We start from the raw sequence: 26248 nt of genomic DNA, 5'->3' as shown, positions 1-26248 counted from the left end.
CTCTTCCCCCTTTCTCGACTCGACATTCGACAACACCTACCTTCCTGCATAGCTCTCCAACGCCACCGACCATGCCGGCTAAGAAAAACACCAAGTCATCGAAGCCGTCGTTCTTCTCTAAACAAGACGCCGCCGCCTTGCAGGAACACTCTGCCAAAGTGTTCGAGAGTCACGTACCCAAGACGGATGGCCCCAACCTCCGCAAACCACTGATAGCAGCCTCCACGGAGATGCAACGTGATCGAGCTTTGTCTATATGGGATGAGTAAGTGCTGCATACTGTTTTCCGTCTGTTATTACCTCGAACTGACATTGGGGTCCTTTTTTTCCCCTTTGCTTTCAGATGGATGAAAACGGTCCATCCTACCGTCGATTCCAAGCAGGTCTGGGTCGATTTGTGCCGCGAGGACGCGACTGCTGTGCAGTACTGCAAGACCTTCCTGCAGATCTGCGTCGAGTCTTCGGTCCACGAGCGTGTTCTTCTTGACGACGCCGACGGCAGGGAAGAGGTGAAGGAGCAGTCCATAAAGTCCTGTCGGTCGCTCAACACGTTCTGGACAAAAGATACGCATAGTACGACAGCGGCTGTCACTTCACAACGACACACGGATGCAACATCAAGTAGCACCTAGACGTAAAGGGGGGTTACGGAAATAAGTACTATAACAGATGGTAGAGGGGGAGAAACATACCAAGCGAGCCATTTACCAAGTCGAGACATCCACCAACGTCGACAGCCAACCGAAGAAATCACGTTACCGAATCGAGAGCAAGAGACGAGACGAAGTCAAGGGAACAAGGCGACGCGCGCAGGATGACTGAAGAACTAGAGTATTCAAACGGTTTGTTAGTTACGGTACGAAAGGATAAGTAAAGGGACTAACGTTTTCGCAGCCGATCCAGTGGAACAAGCACGCATCCAAGCGTCAACGACAAAATCGAGAGAGAGACGAGATGGGACGAGACGAGGGAGAAAAGACAGTGAGGAAAAGAAAACGGTCAATTCCAGTTTAGGCTGCCACGTCGGAGAAAGTGACGCGGTCAAAGTCGGCATGGGGGTAGCGCTTCTTGATCTGGTCGCGCACAAAGTGGGCAGGCGTTCCGAACGTGACATGACTCGACATGCCCCTCGGCATGCCCGAGTGAAGGAACGCGACCATCTTACCCTCGGCGTTGAAGATGCAGGACCCGGAATCTCCTTTGAAGGAGAAATTCTCTTTGGCGTGATTGAAGACAGCCACCTCCCAGGAGGAGCCCGCCAAGTCGCTGACGACGTAGGCCTCGAACTCGGAGAATCGTCCGAAGGTCAGGTCAGTAGTCTGACCCTCTTTGGCGACGATGAAGCAGCGGTTGCCAAGCTCGTCGAAGAAGTAGGGCTTCTTCATGTCCTCGGCCTCGACGAAGCCCTGGAGGCGGAAGAGATGGTTGGGCGGGTATTTGAAGGAGGGAGGATTGGCGTCGTTAGGGTAAAAGAACTTGGTGATGTCGCCTGAGGCGAATTTTCCGCCTGAAGAATGAATATTAGGACATGAATCGTAATGAAAAAAAAAAAAAAAAGACGCACCGAGATAGACATGATTCCCCTTGAACTGCTGCTCCCACCTGACCTTATCGAGCAGGAACATGGCGCCGTCCCAGGTGTAGCGGCGATTGTCGACGTCGTTTTGGATGCGGGGAGCATAGTCGAGCCATCCGATAGCGCGGTTATGGATCTCGCCCCTGGAGGATTTCGCGAGCCCGAGGAAGTCGTCCAACATGCCAATCTCCTCCTCCAAGTTCTTCAACTCGTCCTCCTTGAACCTCCTGGCCCTCGCGGTGGTGAAAACATTCTGCTCGAGCTGCTCAGCCACGAGCTTCCCCTCCCCAACCTTCTTCGCAATCGCCGCACGCGTCTCCTCCAGCAACTTCTCGTAACGACGAAGCCCACAGTTCCTGATATACTGCTTGCGAGCACCACTGCGTCCGAGCTCGTAGTCGGTCTTCGTGTTCTCCGACGCCACGTGCTTGTTGGTAAAAGCAAGGACCCTGTCGCTTTTGTTCCCCTGCTTGTCTTTTCCCTCGTGGAAGAAGATGCCGAGCGATCCCTGTCCATCCTTAGCCTGCATAGTCTGCGGTGCGAGAGGAACGCCCAAGATAGCGGTAACCGCGCGACGGATATAAGCAGTCGGGTCTGTCTCGTCGACGACTTCCATCATGGCGGGATCGGCGACGAAGCGCTGGGGAGTACCCTCGATCCAGTGAACGGCAGCGTCCTTGACTTGGTGCTTTTCGAGGATGGCGAGGATGGGCGAGTTGGCATCGCGGCAGGATTCCTCGGACGTGGTACCGGGGAACACGGAGATCCAAATGACGATGTGCTTCTCAAGGACAGGATTGCCCTTAGCGTCGGGAAGAGAGAACTGGACAGGGACCATCGTAGAGACATGAACGTCGTATTTCTTCTCCTCAAGGAGGCTCACGATGGCGGGGCCAACGTCTTGCCTCCACAGGTCCGCAGTGAGGATAGGGTGGGAAGCGCCATGAGCAGTCCTATCGGGAATGGCAGTATGCTGATCTTCGGGAGCGGGAAGGACAAAGGGACGCGTCTGGATGTCGGAGCGCTGCAAGAGGTGGGGATGGTCCTCGGAAACGCCCTTGTAGAAGAAAGCCTTCTCGAAGAGCGAGGCAAAGTCTGGGTCGACGACGGTGGTGACGGAAAGCAGGGAGAAGGCAGTCGTGTCGCTCGCCGGCGAAATTGGGGACGAAGGAGGACTCGAATGGTAGGTCACATGGGTTTTGAATGACTGGATGTGGGAGACCGTAAGCCCTGAAGACGAAGTGGATGAGCGTTGCGATCGAATGAAACGCAATAGAAACTAGGAAACTCACACCCAAAGTAATCCTTAACTTTCTGAACGGCCAAGATGGTGCTCTGGACTTCCTCATGCGCATCTACAAGCGTAACGATAAGCAGGGGTAGGCATGCAAAGTAACGAAACGACACTCGCCAGGACCCAGGAAACCAAGGTCTTGAAGTTCTTGGTCGCTAAGGTCGACGATATCTGTCCAAGAAAAACACACGCGTAAGTGGACGAATGAAGGACAGAAATAACTGGCAGCACTGACGCTGTGGATTTTCAGCGGCCATTTGAGATGAGAACGTTTGTTTGCAGAAGTGATTTTCAACGCAGAGTGGAGTGGGTTGTGGGATGAAGAGAGAGGGATGGTCAATTGCACGGCATTATATGCTACGACGCAAGCTACGCACACGTTTGCTTGGGTCCATGTCGGCTTCTGCTTATCTCTTACTTGCTCTGCGTCTCTTGCTTCTGATGTGTCTTCTGACCAGCCCGCTGACCAAGTTTTTGGGGGGTCTCACCCTGATTTTAGAATTCAGCTACATCCTTCTAGGGGGTTTCCCAGACTCGTACCCAGCAGTCTCCGCTACGTGGACGCGCAAAATCTCGACCAAGTTGTTGTACGACGGACATGTGACTTCTGTATTGTAGTACACTTTTTGTTCTTGAACGTGACTTTACAACTGAATTCTAATACAACAACTTGGTCGAGATTTTGCGCGTCCACGTAGCGGAGACCGCTGGGTACGAGTCTGGGGGTTTCCCATCGATACATGTAAGCACATTACGGAGACTGTCCAAGGCTATGTCATCAACGTTTCGGTCTCCACCGACCGGATCATTTTCCGGCCCAGCTGTGCAGTGTGCGTTTTCCCACTCGCCAAAAACACCCTTTCTGCGCTCATATCCCGAATCTCGCACAACTACTACGCGAACGATTCAACGGGTTCAATCGCGCCAGATGTGCACGTTGTTGTTGAACGACAATATGGCCACACACAAGGGACAACAGAAAATGATCCCCCCCCCCCGTGAATTCATGAACCAGGAAAAGTTCTTCTCATTTTCCATCATCATGTATTTCTCCGTGCCAGGACTAGCCCTGCTGCGGCCGGCTGCGCAAAAAAGAATGTGCCCAGTTGCCCACGGGACTTGTCAACGAACCCCGGGGAATATGTAACTAACGTTTTCATCATCCCGTTACTCAAATCCCGATGGCATTTTACCCGGCCGGGCCCTACTGATATCGGCTTGATCCGCCCGGCCCACACACCCAATCTCAATAAAATCATATGTACTGGGATTTTTCGCGAATTTGCAGTGTGGGTAATATATATCTGCATGCATGCATAGGTCAACATCTTCCTTGCAAAGTTAATGCCTGATCGATATTTCCCGCCTCATCTTCGCATCAAACAAAGAGAATGGCAAACCCTGGCGCGATTGCAGCAATATCAAGGCGCTTCCTGAATTCCGCAGTAGATGAAAGCGCTTGCGCACATCGATTTTTCCCCAACGACCGAACAGACAAAGTAAGTAGATTCCCACTTTGGTAATTAACGACACCCTAGCTTATCATCCCCCCCACCCCCCTCGTTGCTTCTTCGCTTGATTCATGTCCTTGTAAGGATCCGGGGCGCACGGTTTTTTCGGGGTGGACCCAACCCACCAATGTATCGGCCATGTCCGTGAATAGGTGTGAACACAAAGCACTAGGTCATACTCTTGGCTTGGGGGTCTTGTGAACGATAACCGGCCCGAAGATGGCTTGGCCGCGGGGCTTCGACTGAGCGACCCCCACCCCAATATTATATAATTATTCCCATATCATATTACTAGTACGAGTGCAAATTACCGTCGACGTCATGTCATGCGCTGCCGCTAATAAGCTGATAAGCAGAACATTCGGCATTCGTAATTTACTAATTACGCTCCTGGGTAATACTTAACAACACAAGTAAACGAGGCCGTGGATTGGGTCTAGAAGGGGGCATCGGTTAATTTGGATCCAACCCCCAATTCGGTTTCTCGATTCCAGCTTGACTTGCGATCCTCCCTGATTCCATCCACCTAGATTAAGTTGATTGAACCGAGCGCGCCTAAGCCTAGGCTACCTACCTACCTACCTACCTACTTTCCGAGTCCACCCACTGTTATATAAAACTTAATTGGGGTTCTCTCCCTAGTAGCTGACAACTCGTTTCTCGTTGGGGGTTCTCAATCTGGATTCTGACAAGTACCTGAGAGATCAGTAAGAGAACTATTCAAGTGCATCGGTGCCTTCGATCGATCTCGTACCATCGTGGTACCAGCTGGGCGCTTCAGGCAAAAGTCGGTATTGATCCACGTGGGGTTGGATATCACATATATCTAACCGCCACTTCTATATGTACTAGTACTGATCCAGGGCACCAGGGCAGGATATTAAGCCCCCGGATATCGCTCATATCATACTCCGACTCCGAGAAAGTTCGTAACACCTACATAGCTAGCTTCCTCAACTCATCGCCCCCAGTTCCTTTCTGCTTTTTGTTTAGTTTTTCTTTCTTTTTTTCTTCCTTCTCCCGGACTCTCCCGAGGACCTTCTCGCCGCGCAACAACGGTTATCGTAGGAACACCTCGGCCCATGCATGCAGTGACAGAATACAGGAACCCGAACGTAAGTTTAGTTAGTCCAAGTTGGCGATATAATCGTACACTCACACACACAGACCCCTTTAACTGATCATCGTCGTTACTTAATCCCACTTTTTCCATCCGGACAGATCAATCGAGTGCATGGCATATATTGCCCTTCGGGCCGACAACTTGATCTCAGGCAACAAGTGGCGCAAGAGCCGGGATTATCAAGTTGTTTCTCGCTGAAATATCTCTTTTTTTGGTTCGTGGTACATAATTTAGTGATGGTGGTGGTGGTGGCAGCAGCCACGCGCGGTGGCGGAGCCGGTGGGCAGCGGCGGGGCCACACTGTCGAAATTCACGGATTCAGATATATATATCGATAGCTACCCAAAATCGATTCCGGCTAGGTATCATCTAACAATTAATATCTGGGTTGCCGCCCTAAACAACAAGTTGTTCCGTTTTGTCCGTTTTGTCGGTAGTAATGTTGTTGCTTTGGTAGTATTTACATGTATGGTTCTCTTATATATACGTAAGTACTATTTCGGCCGGCAACACGTACTCACTCACTCACTCAAAAAACTCAGAAGAGTTGCAAGTTCCTCGCTCTTCTTCTGCTTCTTCATCTTCTGGGCTATATATGCAAGGAGGTTTATTTGTTTATTTGTTTTTTGTTTTTACTCCGGAGCATGCACAAGGAACCATCGCCGGGGCCGTGCACTTTGCTCCACTAATTGCGAGTAAAATGGGGGCCCAGGTAACGTCGGTACTAGGATGGGTTTAATTGGGTGTTCATATCTATGTTGAAATAGCGACATGGTTGTGTTCGAAAAATTTATTTAATAAATGTCTACGGTTCAACTTTTAACACGCCTACGAATATTCTGTTCTTGCTACTACATTATATTATCTAGCAGGTTCGCTCTCGGGTCCATATATATTCAATTGGGTGCTTCCTATAGGTTGTTTTCAATCCTGAAGGGCACCCCACTGGTAGACGCTTCTGACACCCGCGGAATCATTAGTATCGCGCCACTTGGGGGTCGTTATTGCAGAAGCTACGCTACTTGAGTTCGCCTACTAATCACTCCACAGTACATTACACATGTAATGAAAGGTTCTCCTCCCAAGCCAAGATTCGAAAGGCCGAGTTATATAGCGCAACTAGCGCAATTAATTAAGATATCGCGGGTCCGAACACACAGGGGAGGGGAGCGGCACCGGTATGAAACATTGAAAGGAAACTCTGATCGCTGATCAGGTTCGGATGTAGATAGAACCGATCATGCATTCACGAAGTATATACCTGGGTACTGGGTACTGGATCATACTATGAGCCACTAACCAACTTCACAAGTGCATACGGACACATAAGAGAATGAGAACATCAATTAACTACTCTTTGGAGGTGAATGCCATGATGACTATCCCTTGGGAGGGCCAATGGTGCCATCCTCCGCCTGCTGGAGCCTTTTGCTTTCCTCACCTTCTTGCCCATAGTTGGCCTACCCTTCAATTTGAATCCATCGTGAGGCACAAGTGAACGTTCCAAAAGCGTTTCGTACGATTGCAGATCCGCTTCATCTTGAATCTGCTCAAACGTGTCGCACGAGAGGCCCGCAAGCCAAATGTCAAAAGTGGTAAGTCCGTCAGAATGAAGTTTGACCTCGGGCCTCTCCCTGAAGATTATGGCAGGCTCTGGAGAAGCCAAGGCAAACACTAGTCGAATAACCGGCTTCGGATGCACCATTTCCGGCTCCGGAATCTCAGTAGCAACTGACTCGAAGTCGGAGTCGGAGATGGAGTCGACATTGTGTGTGGAGAATATAGCTGATTTGACAACATGATCCATCACGTCGAACAACGATGGGTCAATTAATTCCGGCTCATTCTTCACCTGGATCACTATGGCCGTCACAGAATCAGGGCCAAGATTCTGTGAGATGCGATAAACGGGTAAAACAATGTCAATGCCATCGTGATTAGTCGCACACAATATCATCGCCCCACGCGTAACGAATTTCCAGAGATGGTCAATCGAGATCATCTCCTTTCTCTCGATCTTGATGACATGGTTAAACCACATACCGTAGTCCTTGAATATTGCCTTAAATGTGCCGTCATATTTCCTGATCCCATCCCCAATGGGCCAAGACGTCGGCCCAGATTGGAGAAGCGTCTCATAGTTGGGCGTCGGAAGTAAGGCTTCCATGAAGTTGGCCACAGATATCCATCTTGTATCACTAATCACCCGTGCCGCATCGTATGTTTGCATTATCAGCAGAGCCGCAACCAGTTCGCCACGTCGTCCACGGTCGATACAGCTCAAATCCGAATGATCGGCCAGATGGCACACCGCGTGCCTCCGCGTGTCCCTCATGATATGATAGGCGGCCTCGGCCAGAAGTGGTTCGGACCCAGCAATGGTAATCATGTCCTCGAGTCCAGAAGGCGCTGCGATGCAGAGTCGCATATGCCGTTCAACCTGTTCATAGCTTACGTCACGAGCTGAAACGCCCGTATTAAACTCCAGCGCGAAGCGTACGGAGAGGCAGGCCAGGGTACCAGCCGGATTGTCTCTCAGCTGCATCGGACCGCACAGTAGCTTCTGCATTGCATAGTCCATAATCCCTATCTCATTTTTGAATCGCCTTGGCAGCTTGTCCCAATAAGACCCAAATCTGCTCAAGGTGGTATGAAAGCTGCTCTCCATTTGAAGGAGTGACTGGGTGGACATACAATGGGCGACCAAGATGGGAAATCCAATCAATTTCTACCACTCTGTGTATTGTGACAGTATCCTTCAATGCCGGGTACGCGATGTCGTCGAAGCTGATTTCCGAAATCAGATTCAGCGGACGGTGGTCAGGTTCACTGGCCCAAGCTGATGGACCAGAACGGATTTCTGGGGAGAACTGATTGAGGCGTCCAGCTGTCGAAATAAACAGTGAAAATATTGGGAGGTCATGGATCTGTTGTAGGATTCGACGCAGCTCCGAGAACAGATTCCAGCCTTCTTGGTCTGGCGGATTATCAGTGAGGACATGAGCCTCATCGAAAGCAAGGACTACCAGGGGCCGTTGTGGGCCACTGTCCGACTCCAAAACCTTGTGTTCGTCAATGAAGCGACAGAGCCTCTCACCTGCCTCTTGCAGTAGGCCATCACCTCTGGAAACGTACCAGCCATGTGCACCGTTTTTCACAAACTCGAAGAAATCGTCATCTTCACAAAATGACAGCGAAGGACAGGAGATGCACCTTATTAGCTAACTCGATTACCTCATGGTAGAAAGTTTTTCGATCGGGATTCGTGGCGTGATGTGATTGTCCCGTGGTCATATATTTACGGAAGGCAGATGCCAACCTCTTGTGGCGATCCACTACCAATGATACATAGTCCTTCAGCTTCTCCTTTGACAATTTCTTAGTGGATGCTGCATCAAGAGGTAACTTGGGTATATCTGCAACGCCGTTGGCCGGTAATCCGGTGAGCAGTCGGAAGATATTCACCTTGTTTCTTTGACACGGTGGTTTCCAGTTTCCTCAGAGTGACGACTAGGAGAGAATATACGAATCCATACAGCTTTTTCTGAACAGTAGTTCTATCATCTGTCCCGGAAACAAGCCAAGCACGTAGTATCTCATCAGGAGGAGGGAACCCTATGGAGGCCGAATTGTAAACAAGGCATACTTACAAACAAAAAAAACAGGATGGAGAACCTTCGCTTCCCGGACGTAAGCACATAGGCACCGATATAATTCCCTTGCCAAGTTGATCCACCATCCGGGACTTGCCGGTTCCGGACGAATTGATGATGCTGGCTAGGTGCGGAGTTCCATCCTCGGAAAGGTAATCCGCGATAGTCTCAAGAAGTACATTTGCGAGGTCGCCTTTAAATGTACTATCCCATGCGAGTATAGTAGCTGTTATTAGAGGAGATCAGTAAGAGTGGAGAAGAATTGAATTCACTGCGCACTAAGATCTTCGTCCGTCTCATTCTCGGTAGGCTCTAGCTCAGGTATTAGAAACGCTTCTACAGAATATGACAATCAGGGCACTTGGGTTTCAAAATGGAGAAAGCAATTTACCATTTTTAAATGAATCGCTCCAGGGCACCCGGTTGTTTGCCATACTTCTCAGCAACTCGGTAAGTTCTCGCTCAGGCCACCCTCCGTCGCTCTTGAGATAAGCATGGAATTCGGGTTGATTTCTAAGACGATTCTTGATCGGATCCTCGGTTCTATCCAGAGCACCGTAGATGATGTGCCAGGCAATGACCAAGTTTTGCTTAATCCAATCGTTATCATGTTCAGGACGAAACACGTTCCTAAGGAATGCACACCCTTCTTGAATAGCCTCTTCTAATGGCCTGACAGCACTCGGGAGCTTGAATGGACTGGGTGCAGATAGATTCCCAAGCGCTTGCTGATGGTTCTGGCTGGAGGACATGATGGCGGAGGGGAGTGGATGTGACGCGTGACATTAGGGTAAATCCGTAGATGGTAATATTCTAGTTGACGGGTTAACCATCAGATTCCGAGTGCTCGGATCTCCTATCAGATATGGGCAGTGCCCTGGAAGTACTGATAGGTAACTATAGATCACCATTCCCCCAGGTAAACCCCGCACTTAAACACAGGGGAAAGTCATCCTCGCCCCTCGGGATCTATGGAGCCGGCATTTGACCGGCGTAGGTCCCAAGAGCAAGTCGGTCGAAGATATGGGACAACAATCAATGGCAGCATAATCAGTGGGGTAAATAGAAGAGTGGATGGTGGTGAAGTGCCACGGTCACGTGTCTGCCGATGTTTGGAGTACTGTACTGGCACGACCAACAACCTGTCACGCGTCACGCGAAGGTCTTGGATTGAATTAAAAATCAACAAAATTGAATTGATTTATGGGTCCGGTAACTCCCGGAGGTCGTGGGAAGAGGTTGTTGGTCGTGCCAGTACAGTACTCGGCAGAACATTGCCAGCTCGTCAAGGATAATTGCCTTTCAAGCCCTAGGTCATCGCTATTTTGGTGAGATAACTATCTACTATGGCTTCCGTCAAACTTGCCACGCTTGCTATTCGAGTTAGTTTATATGCTCTGGGGTTCATACTCCCACTGGTGCTCATGTCTTCCTTTCCTTGCGCATCTCCTCTCCCTTTACTATATTGGATACACATATCTGAGGATAGACAATAGCAAAACCCATCGCAAACAGTCTGAAGAGTCAAGCAGAGCAGTGCGTTTTCCTCCATCCCTCTTCTGGGCTTGCCATCACACTCAACGTTCGTCCCGAATGATCTATTATTTCACTACCCCGTCTCTAGGCATCCTACGTTTCGCCGACTTTGCATCGGCCTCGCCCAGTGGAGTCATCGAAGTGAGGTCCGACTTCGTACGGGTCTCCTTGGTGAGAGCGCAAAGAATATCAGACCGTTGAACGATGTGAGGTGAGTAAGCATTCCTTCCATTATTTTCTTGCACCAAGGAACAGTAACACTTCTCGCGTAGAGCCATCCAAAATGGCGCTAATACTTGTGCGCACACGCTATGGACCTTGGATAGGAATACTAATGTTCTTGTGGAACGAAACGATCATTCTGCCGCATAACCCACGATGGTTGTACACTTCCTAAGTGGCGGAAGGTTTCCTCTTTGCGGTAACCGCTGGTCTAATACTAGGAGAATCCTATCGTGAGTACTTTCCCAACGTCCCGTCCTTCTTCGAGAGGTGGCGCCATACTGTTCGCATCAGCTTCGCCGCGCGCTCCGTACTCGCCAGTCACACTGCCGATACAAATGCCCAATATATGAATTCCGCTTTCTGACCCCTTTTCTTAGGGAGCTCCAGAAAGGAAGAAACGAGACGAGATGCTGTGAACGATAAGATCGAATATTTGCAACAAAGGCTCGAAGTGACGTCCACACGGCTTGACTCTGTATTAGAAGAAGTTCGTACGTGTCTGGACGAGGAAAAACAGCAGAACGAGGACATTTCGAGGATATTATCTCGCATCGTAGATATCGGGCTAAAAGGAGGCGAGTGATTTGTCGTTTTCTTATTACGTGTTGTCTGAAGTCGACTCGTACTGGTGCTGTGCATTCGTCGGTCTGACCGTTTGATTTCGCCTCACTATAATGCTTCTTGCACCCGTTTCGTGTCTCCGCTTGGCCTTGTTCACTTAGGATGGGTTGAATTAGACAATAACCCTATAAAAATATCCGCTAAAACTACTCCTGAACTTGCCACACCTCCACCAGAACGAGAAAACGGTGGCCGCGCAACGACATCAAAATGATTACGGACAAAGGATGTGTCGGTTAAGACACATCCACATATGTACTGGGCAATGCAGCATCTTACTCGTCATTCTCTTAATAACCAAACATTCAGCTTGCTTCTTTCCAACTTGCAGCAACAGCCGAACTTCTCATGTCTCAACTCAACTTGGCCTTGTCTCGTCACGTCTGGGTTTCGACTACTTGTTCAGGTGGAGCACGCTTATTCACATGCATGCATGTTCCTTGGAGCTAGTGGTGAACATGAGCACGAAGAGTAAATGGCTACATCCAGCGGAGTCGTGGCAGGGAAGCCAACTCACAACCCGAAAATACACGGAAGAGATTTTCTGCGCCTGTGCTGGGATAGCAATGACGTTCAGCTCGGGCAGAGAAGACTAACCGCTTGCCACGGTGACATTAACATGTGACTTAACCATCTTGACACAACATCTTTACTTCAGTTCGGGCCAGTTGCCCATGCATTCGATCCTATTTTCAAGAGGGTTACGACCTGTTAGTTGGTGTTGAAATGGTTGCAATCTTCTGGAATCTGGTTCTCTATAAGTCCCATTGATTCTTCATACTGGGTAGACACTTTATCATGGATGCCGCTCCCTTGTGCTGTGTGCACCCGTCTTACACGCGATTCCGCACGTCTTTCAAGGGGTTCTGCTTTGTTACATAAAAGAACGTAGCTCCCAGGCGGGCAAACGGAAAACACAATTTTCTGACATGTTGGCAAATCTCGCTGCTGGATGATTCGGGACATTGGCAGGCACCAGCGATCTTAGCCGCCACTTGTCGGCCGATTTGTAGAGCGACGGGTGTATATATGGTGGTCGACTGAGATCCATCACCAAGGTCATGCATGAGCCCTTTTCGCTTGCATAAGATGTTGAGCAGGCCCTGTCTACTCCATTCATTGTTGCAACGACGCATTGCATCCACAGGTTTGCCCATGTCATCTTTTATGTCCGGATTGAAAGTATTAATTGCTGGGCTGGTAAGTCGTGATAGTCACCAAATCTGCGATGCAGAAGCAGAATCAGACAGCCCTATGTTCATCCTATTTACCGAGGATAGCAGTTTGAGACATAACGACTAAATGTGCTTCCAAAGAGAATCGTGTCCTTTGCTCATTGGCAGGAAGATCGAGAATGGCAAAGACACGAGGGTGGCCGCTGAGGGGTTCGGTTCGGGAATCGGTGCCCATGCACAAGTTAATAATGTAGCGTCTTGAGGCTCGTGCGGGTCAGCTAAAATATCGGCAGGTGGTACAGAATCATGTCATGAGCGATGAGAACCTATAGACAAGCGTAATCGAAGAAAAGCAACAAGGGCGACCACATAAGTCAGCCACTTTACTTCCTAATCTTCCACCCTCATATCAATTAATACCAGGATGGAGGTCAAACCAAGAAATCAAACGCAACCCTGCCACACTCATAACCGTTATCTAACAAAACACCCCTTGCTTCGGCCGAGTCCAGTTCCAAGCCAACTTCGAAATCTAATATGCAACGCAGCCGAAAGGATATTCATCAGTTCCAGCGACAATTGAAAGGGGGGAGGGGTTCAAAAGGGGACAGATCAACTGACGAGTGTAGAAACCACCCGGGTGAGGAACATTTGCATGATGTTGGAAACTGGGTAGTATACTGAGGTCCACAGTCCACTTGCACAACTCATACATCCCGCCTTCGTCGGTATATCGCATGGTTTCATCCGAATCGGATGCGTAGAGCATCGCAACGAACATACGATCTATACTACGTACACGTTAACACGAAAGTGCCCCCTGAGGAGTCCGACGATAACTCGCCTTGAGATGAAGATGAGAACTTGCAGAACTTGGTTCGAATCCTCTGACCCTTCCTCAAAATCGCACCTTTACTGACAAGGTACTGGAGTCTATTTTCGCAAATATGAACGCCCGCATCATTTCTAGTGATATACGCCGGTCGTCTCTGCCAATCTTCTAGATCTGCGGGTAGTTTGACCCGCATAATGTATGATTTAGGGGCGATGAAAGAAGAGACGAGTTGACGATGAGCGAGGCCGTATTGGGCCGCACCACGACAGGTCGCAGTGTCAGCGTCGGAGGGACGGGCAATGACTTCGATACGAGAACCGAAAGTCTCCTATAGGGTGCTGTTGGAGCAAAGCTTAGGTGGGTGTGAACAGTGGTAACACTCACCTCCACTCGCTTACGAAGATATTCACTTCCTGAGAAACCACCGACCAGAAGCAGGGCATCAACCCTCTGATTGGCACGGCAAATTTGTTCCTCGATCAAGTCCAATACCTAGCCACTCAGGTAAGTCATGGATGCCTCGCACAAGAGTCGGCGATAGGGCTAACTTGCTCAATCACTGGATTGAATACCTCTCCTCGGAGCATGTTACCCGGAATAGTCAGTTCGCCGTTGATCAAACCAACAGAAGGATCATCTACCAGGCAACTAACAATGTAACGAATACACCAAGAGGAAGATCCAAACTTCCAACTCACCAGAATCCTCAACGTTAAAACAAGTAAAACGGAACATATTCCCATCGTCGCTTTTTCCAAGATACCCAAGCTTTTCCGTCTCACTGAACGCATGCATAAAATGTGCTAGACTCGCCGGCTCCAAGTGGACAGGATGATCCTCCAGTAATATCCTCACTAATTCCATAAATCTCAAGTCGAGGAATAGCGAACCACAATTCGACCCCGAACGGGCGCATACTTCGGCGATTTCAAGGTCTTGGAGCGAACCGATGATTTTGTAGACTGCAAGGTCGACGGTACCTCCTCCAGCGTCGCAAATCATGAAGTTTTGACTGGGGCGAAGTTGATGGAGGTCTGTAAGGTGGGCGCAGTGTACGGCCGCTGCCTCTGGCTCACTGTTTTGAGAGAATCACGTCAGACAATGTCCGGATACCACGAAATGTCCGTACGTAATAATATGGAGACGATCTCTCCAGTCACGGTCGCCTGCAAAGGCGGTACCAACAAGACCACTGGTGAAAGGGTTGCGAATCCATCAAGATACACAACTCACGAGCACTTACGCTTGGATTGCAGCCTCACGCATCATTTGACAACCTTTCGCATCCCAAGCCGCAGGGAGAGCTAAACGACATGCACATCAGTACCAAGCATGGACGGGGAGTTTAATGACTAAGACGCACTAAGCCAAACATCAGCAGCATCTAGAGGCAACCTCCGTCAAGGAACATGTTACAGTGCATGGATCATTCCACTTACTCAAATCTGCAACGATACCAATTTCCTGAGTAATTCGTTCGCGAGCATACTATACGAAACAACAAGGGTCAGACAATCACCATATTACCTATGGTGGGAAATGGACTCACATCCCAAAGACATGTCAAAAAATCAACAATCAAATCCACAGCTTTCTTTCCCAAAGGCAACTTGGGTAATCTCGGATCTACAATATCGCCCCTCAACGCGCTAGGCTCCAGGGACAGCTTGAACCATTCACATCTGACCGTTCCCGGCATAGGACTCGCATTCTTCGCTTCCAAACCCCACGCCAATACACGTCCAGCATCGTCGTACAACAAGCATGTGGGAATTTTTCGGAAATTCTCTCTTGCCCCTGGCCAAGTGAGGATTTGTTGAACGTTACCACCCGCAATACGTGATGAGCCATATGCTACACCACTAAACGTAGTGCCGAAATCGATCGAAATGGACATTCGACCTTCACCAGCAGAAGAGATTGTGTCCCCAGCAGCAGGAGCACCAGTGCCTACAATACTAGCCCCATTCATTATTCTGCCAATGGGATGGGAGTTCTGTTGTGTGAGTTGAGGAGCTGGAAGTGGCAAGCTATGTTTATCGGGCACCCCCCATTGTTGATTGGCATTGGGTCTGGGAGCCAGTTGAGTGGGTTGCGGTGGAACAACTGGTTGGCTTCCAAGGTCAGCTATCGTGTTAGATCCTTGGCTTCCGGGGATAGATGAATTGGAAGATGATGATGATGAAGTTGCTGGATTACGTATTAGTGTCCAAGATTCAAGGATCCGCTTGACGCCACCACCTCCAGCACCTCCGCCTGCGAGACTGCTTCTCAATTCTACTTCGAGATCGTGGACGGAGAAAGCCTCATATGAGGCGATGCATTGTTGAATTTTTCGACGTGTTTCGCCTCCAAGATCAAGCCATCTTAAAGTCCCGACAAGTTCAGCGCTTTCATCGAGATGGTATAGGTATTCGGTGACTACAGACGCAAAAAAGTAACAATTTTCCTAGCAATTTAGAAACACCAACAGTGTTATCGATGATGAGCGATGCAGCAAAAGATTGTTCCGCACCGGCCATAATTGATAAGATTTTGATTCCTTCCTGAGTGCATTGAGAACACGAAGCAAGTCGTTCAGCGAAGGTGGGACGCGAAAAATAATCCTTGTCTTCTCCACACTCTTCGCTCTACCTAACAGGGAGCTGCGTTTCCCAGAGAGAATTGCCTGGTCAGGAGTTGCGAGGATAAGTAGCAATCAAGGCAAATTGCCAATGTTGACGCTCACTACGTCGTTCGCTTCCCATTCACTGGACATGAGCCTGCTGAGAGTGCCCGTTGGCCCCTTTCTTTCCAGACGCACCCAGAATTCTTCCCCAGTCGGTTTTGCTAGCCGCAAAAGTAGGAACTCGTGCCGAACACCGTCATCCTCTTTCCTAATGGCCAGCTCTTTGATTGGAGATAGATGGGCATCGGGAGTGGATTGAATGTAGGAACATAAATCGGCGAGCGAAGATGATAACTTTCGGGAAGAGGAAGTAATCTTTGGCCAGAGGGTCGATAGTCTCCTAGAGATGAGAGACATTCTGTGTGTGTCAGTGTCCATCATGGTGGGTCGATGCTTTGTCGTGAGAGACACAGTCGGACAAGACAGACACGCGGAGTCGGGCCCTTCGCGGTCGGCTGCGGCTTATGCATGTAGGTATGTGATGAAGTAGCTTGAAACCACGGCTGCTTCTGCCTTATGCGGTAATGACACTGTGGCCGTACCAACCTAGAAGGTTCCATCAATGGGAAGATCCTGGCAGTCTTCGGATACATGGGCGAGACGGGAAGCATGCCATACCTGATCGCGTCGTTTTAAGACTGGTAAATACTTAGCATTTGATAAATTTGAATGTGGATCCGTTCGGTTCCAATGCTGACTGTTTCCCGAGGGAGTGGGCCCTATGTTTGCGAATCTCGACGGAGCCATCGGGTTGCTGAACTGGTGAAATGTTGTGAACAAATGATATGTGCCCAATCAACTCGTTGCAGAGGTGGTGTCATGAAGAAGGATTTACGATGCACGACTCAGGACATTGATACAAGCGATAGACAACCGTGATCGCGATCGCAATAAAAAATGTGCCACAGAAAACAAGAGAATTCCAGATTTAGGTCGTCACCGGCGCCAACAACGTATCGTTCTCCAGGAAGTAGCCAAACCCACTATGCGGAGCCATTTCTGAAGGATGCAAGGAACGGAAAGATGGCCATCTCGCTGAACGCATGCATAAAATATGCCAAGCCACCGGCTCCAAAGGTGGTCCGCCAATAATGTCATTCACCAACTCCCTAATATCAAGTCGAGGAATAGCGAGCCACAATTAGCCCCGGCCGAACGAGCGCACACTTCGGCAATTTCAAGGTTCTGGAGCGAACCAATGGTCTTGTAGACTACAAGGTCCACCATACCCCCAGCGTCGCAGATCGTGAAGTTTTGTCTGGGACGAAGTTGATGGGGGTCCGTAAGATTGGGCCCAGCGTACGGCTGTACCTCTGACTCTCAAATCATATCGATGAATAGCCCAAGATGACACCATGACACATGTGGTAATATGAAGATGATCTCCCCATTCACAGTTGCCTGCAATGGGAAGATCCTGGCAGTAAAAGGCGGCACCAACAAGACGGAGAGTTTACGAAGATACACAACTCGCCTGCACTCACGCTTGGATTGCGGGGTCAAGCATGATTTGACAGCCTTCACATCCCAACAGCTGAATAACAACTGATCATCGATAGGGGTGTAATGGTTACGACGTACTGAGCCAAACGTCAGCAGTATATATCTGAAGGGGACCTCCGTCAGAAAACACACCCCACGTATGCACGTACTTGCTCATCCGCACGATACCAATTTTTGAGTAATTCGTTCATAACATACTATATGAAACAGTTAACAGGGTCAGACAAATTGTCGCAATTTACCTATGGTCGGAAATGGACTCACATCCCAAAGACATGAACAATCAAATCCACAGCTCTCTCCCCAAAGGCAACTAGGGTAATCTCGGATCCACGATATCACTCCTCCACGCGCTAGGTTCCAGGGACAGCTTGGACCTAATAATACCCCACATAGGACTCGCATTCTTCGCTTCCAAATCCCATGCCAACACACGTCCAGCATCATCGTACAAGTTAACAAGACACTTTCGAGAAACTGGACCATCGAGTCAGAGAACCGAGGTGATTATTTTCCGACTGCTTTCCGGATCACTTGCCAATGGCGTTGCAGATATATCCAAGTCACCTCATCCCGTACAAAATTACTGAAGAAAAAGCTGAAAGACTATGTGACATACTTATATCGCCACAAGAGATTGGCATCTGCCTTCCATAAGTATATGACTGCAGGATAAACTTACCGCACTTCGAATCCACAGAGAAGCAATCGAGTTGGCTGAGAAAGTGAATTTTTTGTCCTTCACCGTTTTTTGTGAGAATGACAGTTTTCTCGAGTTTGCGGAAACAGCAAACAAGTTAGCGACGAAAATGAAGGTGAAAATGGCCAGTACGTTTCCGAGGGCGAGGCCCACAAGAGTGAGGCGAGGGGCTCTGTCGCTTCATCGATGAGCACAAGGATTTGGAGTCGGACAAAGGCCTCTGGTCGTCCTCACTTCCCACGGGGCGCATGTCCTCGCCGATGACCGGCCAGACCAAAATCGAAGGCTAGAATCTGTTCTCCGAGTTGCGTCGGATTCTACGACAAATCCAAGACTTCCCAATAATTTCACTGCTTCTTTCGGCAGCCAGAGATTCGTTCTGATATTCCATATATCAGCTCGGGCCAGGAAACCCACCACCGTTCCCTGGATCCGATTTCCGAAATTAGCTTCGACGACATCATTTGCGTACCCGGCCAGCATTGAAGATACTGTTACAATAGACAACGTGGAAACTAATTGGATTTCCATCTTGGTCGCCATTGCATGTCCATCGATTATCCCTTCAGATAGAACAGCTTTCGCATTGCCTCGAATAAATTCGGGTCTTATTGAGACAAGCTGCCAATGCGGCACAAAAACGAGACAGTGATTATGGGTGCCAGTTGTGTGTTTTCCCCAATCTTGGGTGACCCTTGAGGATGGAACAAAACCACGAAATGAATGCATGTTATACTTTGTTATGCAACGATAACAGGACTTGACCTGAAGCCATCGGCTGCCTGCATTGCCAGAAGAGGCAGAAAAGTGACATATAATCTAGTAAAATACGCTGGGAACTTGGGTGGCGTGGACGGGCGAATTGAGTGAAAGTAGCAAGGCTGACGGCAAGCTTTAACGTTTTTTCGGTATGGCATATGAAGGCCAGACCAAGAAATCCAATATAGCTCTGCCACACTCCTGACCGTTAAATAGCAAGACACCCCGAACTTCAACCGAATCAACTTCCAAGCCAAGTTCGAAATCTAAGTAGCCCGAATGAATGTTCCCTAGCCCCAGCGATATTTAGAGGAACATAAACTCACCAGTCCAGAAACCTTGAGATTTTTTTGCGAGCTCTTCGAAACCAGGTATTTGGTAGAGGTCCACGCCCCACTTACACCACTCGTCTATCCCGTCTTCGTCCTCATACCGAACCATTTTATCCGACGTGTAAATTATTGAACGGAACCAACGGTCTAGGCCACGCCCACGTTAGCGCCCTAAAAATGCCCCCCAAAGAACCGACGATAATGACTCGCCTTGAGGTGAACAAGTAAACTTGCTGAACCCGATTCGAACCCTCTGACCCTTTGCCAAAATCTCACCTTTAGTGACAAGGTACCTCAGCCTACCACGGCAAATATAATCGCTGCTATTGTCTTTGTAGATTTGCGCCGGTCGTCTTTGCCAGTCCTCTGGCTCGGCAGGTAACTGGAACCGCATGAAACACGGCATGGGTGCGCTAATGGAAGAGACGGGTGGACGACGAGCGAGGCCGTATTGAGCTGCACCACGACTAATTGCAGTGTCAGCGTCCGAGGGGCGAGCAATGACATTAATACGAGAACAGAATGCCTCCTATAGAGACCGTTAGAACAAAGCCTAGATGAGTGTAAATAGTGGTGACACTCACGTCCACTCGCTTGAAGAGATATTCACTTGCTGAAAAACCGCCGACGAGTAATAACGCGTCAATGCTCTGATCAACACGGCGAATTTGTTCCTCAATCAGGTTCAAAACCTAACCATGTATGGAGATAAATCATATGCCTCTCGCATACGGGAAAACAATATGACTAACTTGCTCAATGACTGGATCGAATACCTCCCTCCGAAGCAAGATGCCCGGAATAACCAGTTTGCCTTCGATCAAGCCAACAGAGGGATCATCTGCCAGACAACCAACAATGTCAGCGAATACAACAGAACCCAAACTTTCGACTCGCCAGAATCTTCGACGTTAAAACAAGGAAAATGGAACATATTCCTATCGTCACCTTCTCCATGATACCCAGGCTTACCCATCTCGTTAAACACATGCATAAAGTATGCTAAACTCGCTGGCTCCAGATGAACAGGGTGATCCGCCAATAATGTCTTCACCAACTCCATAAATCTAAAGTCGAGGAAGAGCGAACCACAATTCGACCCCAAACGAGCGCACAACTCGGCGATTTCAAGATCCTGGAGCCCGATAAGTTTATAGACCGCAACGCCGACTGTGCCTCCTCCAGCGCAGCAGATCATGAAGTTTTGATTGGGATGAAGTTGATGGAGGTTTGTAAGGGTGGCACAATATACGGCCGCCGCCTCCGGTTCACTATTTAGAACGAATCACGTCGGAAAATGACGGGGTAACGCAAAATGACGGCTTGGCGTACGCAATAATATGGAGACGATTTTTCCAGTCATGGCCGCCAAGATCCCTGATGACCGATAGGTCGTGAGTTCATCAAGATACGGAACCCGCCAGCACTTACGCTTGGACTGCGGATATACGTATGATTTCATAAGCCTTCGCATTCCAAGTCGCAGGCACAGCTAAGTAACATACAGGTTAGTATTGGTTATAGACACAGCGCTAAAGGATTGCAACGCACTGAGCCAAACGTCGGCAGTATCTGAGGGGGACCTTCGTCAGAAAACACCTTATAGCGCACGGATTATTTCACTTACCCGAATTCACAACGATATCAGTTTCTTTGGTAATTCGTTCACGGGCATACTGTATGAATCAGAGGTCAGACACACCGTCGCAACCACCGCGTTTTCTGAGGCGAAAAGATGGACTCACGTCCCAAAGACACGTCAGGAAATCGACAATCAAATCCACCGATGTCTTTCCCAAAGGCGGCTGGGGTAATCTCGGATCCAGAATTTCATTCCTCAATGCACCAGGCTCCAGGACCAACTTGAACCATTCACATCTGACCGTACCTGGCGCAGGATTCGCACACTTCGCTTCCAAACCCCACGCCGTTACACGTCCGGCATCATCATATAACAAGCATGTCGGGATTTTTGAAAAATTTTCGCTTGTCCCTGGCCAAGTGAGAATTTGTTGAACTTTACCCCCTGCAATACGTGATGAACCATATGCTACACCGCTAAAAGTCGTCCCAAAGTCGATCGAAACGATTATTCGATCTTCATTAGATGAGACGGTCGAACCAGAAGGCGTGTCGATTGCACCTAGTCTTCCATAAATGGGCCGGTTGGAGAGTGATGCGGAAGGAAATAAGCTTCTCATATATGCCGGAAGAGTGAACTCCTGTTCACTACCACTACCTCCAGCGCCTGCAACTGCAGTACTGCTTCCGGGAAACTTGTCGGGAAAGAGGGCAGGAGTCCCATGCGAGGCGATGCTTCGGTGAATCTTTTGACGGGCTTCATCTGCAAGATCTAGCCATCTTAAAGTCCCGATAACTTCAGCACTTCTATCCAGACGGTATAGATGTTCGGCGACTACAGATACAAAAAAGTAACAGTTCTCCTAGCAGTCCGGAAACACCGGCAGCATTATCGATGCAGCAAGAGATTTATGAGTTCATGTCGTACCGGCCACAATTGATAATCTTTCGATTCCTCCCTAATTGCATCGAGGACATGAAGCAAGTCCTTTAGCGAAGGCGGGGCGCGGAAAATGATTCTCGTCTTCTCGACACTGTTCCCTTTACCTAATAGGGAGACAGGTTTCCCAGAGAGAATCGCCTGATCGCGAATTGGGATGAGTAGCAATCAAGACAATGCCAGCAATAGTGCTCACTATGTCGTTTGCTTCCGATTCACTGGTTATTACCTTGCCGAGAGGACGTAATGGCCCTTTTCTCTCTAGACGCACCCAGAATTCCTCTCCAGTAGGTTTCGCTAGCCGTAAAAGCAGGTACTCGTGCCTAAAACCGTCCTCTTGTTTCCTAATGACTAGCTCCTTGATAGGAGACAGATGAGCGTTGGAGTAGATTTGATGTAGGAACATATATCGCCGAGCGATGATGACAATTTTCTGGAAGAGGAAGTGACCTTTGACCAGAGGGTCGATAGCACTGAAGAACTGCTTGCAATCGAGTCCTTTGACCTTACAGACACTCTGTCGATGTCAGCGTCCATGCCGGAAGACAAGATAGGTGATAGATGATTCACGCAAGAGACGCCGTTGGCTGAGTGGAGTAGCGTGAGTGTTTGGAATGGTGATTTTAAACCGTCCCATCTCCCCATTCCGCCCCGCGCGGCTGGCCGTCCCAATCCAGAAGGATTGATCCAGATAGGACCCACTCTCAGGACAAAGGGGTAGCAAGGAATTGATGTCCGCATTCAAATTTATCAAGCGTCAACTATTTATGAGCCAGTCCCAAACAACAATAGAGGCCGCTGCGGAAGTATGGCGTACTTTAGTTAAGAATCCACTCATGTATCCAAAGAAAGATCTTGGGGGTTGTCATTTCTCAGGTTCCACTCTTCGCAAATCTCACCAGAACCGTCGGATTGAAGTGATTAAAGATGAAGCATGTTGCGAGCAATGCGCAAGAGTTGGTGACAGAGAAATGATTTCATGAAAGGGGATCTATGATGTACGATTCGGATCACTGGTGCAAAACAAAGGGTGATACCGCCGCAATCGCGCTCGAATTGGGCCTGGATTGATGACTAGTGGTGACCGTGCCAAGAGATTTCCCTATTTAAGCAGTTTCCTTTATGTCCCGGCAAAGCACCTCGCATGTGCTGCTGATGGCAACAGAATTGTACCATCCTCCCATGCACGGAGCAACCTAACCCAGCGCAGGAAGGCGTTCCTGAACAGCGTAAGGGACTAAGAAATAAGATGAGTTTTGGTTTTCAGGAGATCTTCATCCTTCCGTGCATTGATCCTGTACAAGGAATTTCAAATGGCCGCGGAGGAACAGAAATCACTGTTCTCGAAAGCGACACGCCTCACATGAAACAATCGCTCAGATAGGGCTTCAAGCTAAGTAGTAACTGAGTGCTGGACATATATAGCAAGACCATTCATGCAGCGAGTTCAATGCATTCTCGACCATCTGTTCAGGAATAGCGGTCAGAAACCCCGGTATCGAAATGAGGCCTCAAGACCCGGTCATGTCTAAGCTAGGGGACATGCCACAGAGGCTGGAGTCGTTGCACCCTCTCGAGCCTTGAGGGTAAGGCTGAAGCAGCCGTTATATGGACATTGAGGGACATGTACAGTCAACGAGTAGCGTGTAATGATAGCCTGATACATACCTGTGTTATAGCTCCATGGAAATGGCGGAAACCATGGAGGTTGTTAGGTGAGGGCATGAATCGTAGAGATCAGGGAGAGGTGTCGGTCGCAAGTGAGCAGGGAAAAATGCCTTGTCATGTTCAGCGGAAGAAGGATGTGCCAGTGCAGCACCTGCAGCATGACACTTAACGTCGCCATGCCGCACACAGCTTTAGCCTCAACCAATTTCATACCACTACGGCACCAGTTCAGTGCAGTTCTTTTAGCTTTACCGGGTTGCCGAATTGATTCATTTTGCGTGGGGGGAACAATTGGAACGAGGCACTGACCAAGAGAAAAAGGAACGACCAAAATTCAAAGCTTGAAGTGCCAATTCGGTCACCACCAAAACCGTGCATGTCTCTTCTCGATCTCTTCCTTGATCGTCGTCTTTGCCACCACCTTATTATCCCGCTCTCCATACATCATTAGGGCCTGGGAGAAGTAGGACATTTCCTGTCCTTCCTTGCCACCCCAATCAAAGCAGCCCCTAACGCGAAGATCGCCATGGATGTGGCTTCTTACATGGAACATCTTGACATCAATTTTCGTCCATCTCGTCGACGAAGAGATGCTGATTCCATCGTAGTGCCACCGGGAAGTCCTTCGAAAGCAAGCAGTTCTGGAGCTCACACTAAAACCCGACAAGCGCTCTTGAGTTCTCTCAAGTGCTCTAGCGTTCAGGAGCGCTCTAAACACTCGACCTTGCTCCTGAAGCTGTCGGATTTTCGTGACTGAAGGACTATCTTTCCGCCTTGGAGAAGATACCCGAGTGTATAGGTAGTTATTTCAGTGCTAGATTTGTGTGGATTCAGTGAACGGCCCAGACAATGTTTATAAGATCCCGCCTCAGCTCGATCTACGTGCAGTACAGTGCACCGAGGGAGGAAGAAAAAAAGTTGAGGGCAGCTAGAGTTACTGCTTTGATTTCATAAGCGCAACAGCGAACAGGCCAAAGAGAACCCCAAAGGTGGCGATCTAACGCAAGTCACGTCGAACTTGAGAACATAGATGTCATTGGTACGTTGGACAGGCCAGACGGAGTCCAGGATCCTTGTGACAAATAAATATGGGATGACCGTTAGTGTCGATCGAATCTACTCGTTCAAGTAGTCAAATCGTTACTATATTTCATTGCAATGGGAATGGAAGTTACATGTACATCATCATCATCATGAACAAAAAGAAACAAGGATTCAGGAATGCATCAATCTGCATCATGGGACCAGAACGATACACGGACAATCGTTCCCTCAACCTGCCACAAGAGGTGCCCTCTCCTCATCATGCAAGATACTCCCTCCTCCACGGTGCGTAGAAATCGTGCTCCAAAGCGCCTTCGCAACGCTGAAGAGCGAAAGTAGAGCGAAAGCGAAAGCGGACCAATGGATAAACTCGTCCGACCTTTGTTCTAAAATAAACCACAGCACAGAACTCAGGAAAAAGTTCCCAACAAAGAAGGACAAGTCGCCACTCACGATCAAATATGGCCCATAGACTCCACGCGATGGCAATCGCTCCAGCCAGGTCTCCCTCCTCGCTCGAATAAGCATACGCAACGCTCGTTGATTCAAGGAAGAGAAGAGCAAGGAACACGAGAACTTTGGTGATGACTCCTGGTGAATGTTTGAGAGCATTGACTCCAAAGGCTTCGAAGATTGATAGGATCACGAGGACGAGGGTCCAACCGTGATAAAGAGAGAAGGGAAGATGGATGAAGACTGGAATAGTGACGTCATACGTAAGTGAACCACAAGATAGGACGAAACACGACTCACGCTCATCGGGCCACTGCTCCCGCTGGTGATGCTTCTTTATAATCCAGTAGATATGACTGACCGTGCTGCTCACAAAGAGCGCAAAGATAAGGGCGACTCGGTAGTGATGTGTAGCCCATGTGTTAACGTAAATGGCATTCAAGACCAGTAAGAAAGAGAAACGCCATGAGATACCATCAATGATGGTTTTCTTGCCGGCGGGGTAGAACTGGTAGATGATGAAGCCGAAGAGGAGGAGATGGATCAGCCACCAGATGTAGAACACCCAGGAAGCTCTGTTCGGAGAGACAGGTCAGTGAGAGCGAGTTGGAGGAGGTTTGGGTATGGCGTCGTATTGGTTGGGTGGGACGTGGACGTCCCGTATGACGGCGACGTCAACTATCACAACCCTCTCCACCCACACAACTGAAACCTCAACAGAGGAGGTCAATTAGGACATTACTTACGGAGTGACGTAGGTTTCCTTTCCACTGCTATATCCCTGGCTCACATCAGTCAGCGACTGGCGTAAACACTCGCAATGGTGCAAGCGCTGAAAGTTCAAATACTCACGGGACCGGCAACGTTATAGATGTTAGAACCCGCGAGGAGGAGGTATGCTACGATATTTACGACCTAGATGTGAAGCAAGTTGCACTCTCAACCGTTGATACTAGCGCAGCGGCCTGCGGACGCACCTTGAGAATGATATTATCCGTCCACGCGCTGTCTGCCATTGTTGAGCTTTCAAGTCAACCTTGACTGACTGATG

General features: G+C 49.0%; 13 protein-coding genes across 13 annotated transcripts; 3 read left to right on the top strand and 10 right to left on the bottom strand.

Annotated features, from left to right (window-relative positions):
- Positions 1 to 343: 343 nt before the first annotated feature.
- EI90DRAFT_3289180 (uncharacterized protein) lies at positions 344 to 992 on the top strand. The gene is made up of 2 exons (XM_039067152.1): positions 344 to 842; positions 895 to 992. Exon 1 carries the CDS (start codon positions 348 to 350, stop codon positions 630 to 632), a length of 285 nt encoding a protein of 94 aa, XP_038916487.1. The 5' UTR covers positions 344 to 347; the 3' UTR covers positions 633 to 842; positions 895 to 992.
- An 18-nt stretch (positions 993 to 1010) lies between these two features.
- EI90DRAFT_2919026 (uncharacterized protein) lies at positions 1011 to 2414 on the bottom strand (the record flags this gene model as incomplete). Its single annotated transcript, XM_039054683.1, has 2 exons — positions 1011 to 1507; positions 1565 to 2414. The coding sequence occupies 2 exons, from the start codon at positions 2412 to 2414 to the stop codon at positions 1011 to 1013; spliced, it is 1347 nt and encodes a 448-aa protein (XP_038916486.1).
- Positions 2415 to 4966: 2552 nt separating this feature from the next.
- EI90DRAFT_3055934 (uncharacterized protein) lies at positions 4967 to 5968 on the bottom strand. The gene is made up of 5 exons (XM_039060193.1): positions 5603 to 5968; positions 5353 to 5496; positions 5242 to 5306; positions 5202 to 5208; positions 4967 to 5168 (listed from the first exon to the last, which is right to left on the bottom strand). The coding sequence occupies exons 1-5, from the start codon at positions 5620 to 5622 to the stop codon at positions 5159 to 5161; spliced, it is 246 nt and encodes an 81-aa protein (XP_038916485.1). The 5' UTR covers positions 5623 to 5968; the 3' UTR covers positions 4967 to 5158.
- Positions 5969 to 6736: 768 nt separating this feature from the next.
- EI90DRAFT_3055930 (uncharacterized protein) lies at positions 6737 to 8135 on the bottom strand. Its single transcript, XM_039060192.1, has one exon. It carries the CDS (start codon positions 8083 to 8085, stop codon positions 6847 to 6849), a length of 1239 nt encoding a protein of 412 aa, XP_038916484.1. The 5' UTR covers positions 8086 to 8135; the 3' UTR covers positions 6737 to 6846.
- Positions 8136 to 8235: 100 nt separating this feature from the next.
- EI90DRAFT_3154338 (uncharacterized protein) lies at positions 8236 to 10228 on the bottom strand (the record flags this gene model as incomplete). Its single annotated transcript, XM_039065925.1, has 7 exons — positions 9803 to 10228; positions 9549 to 9747; positions 9437 to 9493; positions 9180 to 9383; positions 8970 to 9119; positions 8718 to 8920; positions 8236 to 8665 (listed from the first exon to the last, which is right to left on the bottom strand). Coding segments are annotated over exons 1-7 (1383 nt in total), but the record flags the coding sequence as incomplete, so codon positions are not given.
- A 275-nt stretch (positions 10229 to 10503) lies between these two features.
- On the top strand, positions 10504 to 11501 carry EI90DRAFT_3145512 (optic atrophy 3 protein-domain-containing protein; the record flags this gene model as incomplete). The annotated part of the gene is made up of 6 exons (XM_039065300.1): positions 10504 to 10539; positions 10647 to 10693; positions 10782 to 10904; positions 10966 to 10991; positions 11092 to 11148; positions 11296 to 11501. 6 exons carry the CDS (start codon positions 10504 to 10506, stop codon positions 11499 to 11501), a joined length of 495 nt encoding a protein of 164 aa, XP_038916482.1.
- EI90DRAFT_902900 (uncharacterized protein) lies at positions 11398 to 12254 on the top strand. The gene is made up of 2 exons (XM_039068216.1): positions 11398 to 11493; positions 11641 to 12254. Exon 2 carries the CDS (start codon positions 11767 to 11769, stop codon positions 12133 to 12135), a length of 369 nt encoding a protein of 122 aa, XP_038916481.1. The 5' UTR covers positions 11398 to 11493; positions 11641 to 11766; the 3' UTR covers positions 12136 to 12254.
- Positions 12255 to 13145: 891 nt separating this feature from the next.
- On the bottom strand, positions 13146 to 15521 carry EI90DRAFT_2919281 (actin-like ATPase domain-containing protein; the record flags this gene model as incomplete). Its single annotated transcript, XM_039054703.1, has 11 exons — positions 13146 to 13246; positions 13336 to 13505; positions 13555 to 13877; positions 13934 to 14041; positions 14098 to 14186; positions 14248 to 14624; positions 14679 to 14741; positions 14793 to 14853; positions 14913 to 14933; positions 14989 to 15037; positions 15099 to 15521. 11 exons carry the CDS (start codon positions 15519 to 15521, stop codon positions 13146 to 13148), a joined length of 1785 nt encoding a protein of 594 aa, XP_038916480.1.
- Positions 15522 to 15699: 178 nt separating this feature from the next.
- Positions 15700 to 16742, bottom strand: EI90DRAFT_902147 (uncharacterized protein). Its single transcript, XM_039068214.1, has 2 exons — positions 16278 to 16742; positions 15700 to 16217 (listed from the first exon to the last, which is right to left on the bottom strand). The coding sequence occupies exons 1-2, from the start codon at positions 16596 to 16598 to the stop codon at positions 15999 to 16001; spliced, it is 540 nt and encodes a 179-aa protein (XP_038916479.1). The 5' UTR covers positions 16599 to 16742; the 3' UTR covers positions 15700 to 15998.
- A 1483-nt stretch (positions 16743 to 18225) lies between these two features.
- Positions 18226 to 19231, bottom strand: EI90DRAFT_902377 (uncharacterized protein). The gene is made up of 4 exons (XM_039068215.1): positions 18893 to 19231; positions 18655 to 18799; positions 18403 to 18592; positions 18226 to 18338 (listed from the first exon to the last, which is right to left on the bottom strand). Exons 1-3 carry the CDS (start codon positions 19147 to 19149, stop codon positions 18518 to 18520), a joined length of 477 nt encoding a protein of 158 aa, XP_038916478.1. The 5' UTR covers positions 19150 to 19231; the 3' UTR covers positions 18226 to 18338; positions 18403 to 18517.
- EI90DRAFT_3055902 (actin-like ATPase domain-containing protein) lies at positions 18962 to 22050 on the bottom strand. The gene is made up of 11 exons (XM_039060191.1): positions 21257 to 22050; positions 21139 to 21187; positions 21063 to 21083; positions 20943 to 21003; positions 20844 to 20888; positions 20409 to 20782; positions 20264 to 20352; positions 20096 to 20203; positions 19722 to 20040; positions 19506 to 19658; positions 18962 to 19445 (listed from the first exon to the last, which is right to left on the bottom strand). Exons 1-11 carry the CDS (start codon positions 21710 to 21712, stop codon positions 19315 to 19317), a joined length of 1806 nt encoding a protein of 601 aa, XP_038916477.1. The 5' UTR covers positions 21713 to 22050; the 3' UTR covers positions 18962 to 19314.
- On the bottom strand, positions 21533 to 22746 carry EI90DRAFT_3055901 (uncharacterized protein). Its single transcript, XM_039060190.1, has 3 exons — positions 22404 to 22746; positions 22229 to 22383; positions 21533 to 22173 (listed from the first exon to the last, which is right to left on the bottom strand). The coding sequence occupies exons 1-3, from the start codon at positions 22675 to 22677 to the stop codon at positions 21982 to 21984; spliced, it is 621 nt and encodes a 206-aa protein (XP_038916476.1). The 5' UTR covers positions 22678 to 22746; the 3' UTR covers positions 21533 to 21981.
- Positions 22747 to 24972: 2226 nt separating this feature from the next.
- EI90DRAFT_2919376 (uncharacterized protein) lies at positions 24973 to 26213 on the bottom strand (the record flags this gene model as incomplete). The annotated part of the gene is made up of 6 exons (XM_039054708.1): positions 24973 to 25130; positions 25198 to 25440; positions 25498 to 25772; positions 25944 to 25978; positions 26050 to 26112; positions 26175 to 26213. The coding sequence occupies 6 exons, from the start codon at positions 26211 to 26213 to the stop codon at positions 24973 to 24975; spliced, it is 813 nt and encodes a 270-aa protein (XP_038916475.1).
- Between the last annotated feature and the right edge of the window lie 35 nt (positions 26214 to 26248).

Source organism: Cantharellus anzutake (assembly GCF_015039405.1).
Source record: "Cantharellus anzutake strain C23 chromosome Unknown EI90scaffold_21, whole genome shotgun sequence".
NCBI lineage: Eukaryota > Fungi > Basidiomycota > Agaricomycetes > Cantharellales > Hydnaceae > Cantharellus > Cantharellus anzutake.
The sequence above is the reverse complement of the archived record's forward strand: the minus strand, read 5'-3'. Positions and strand labels throughout refer to the sequence as shown.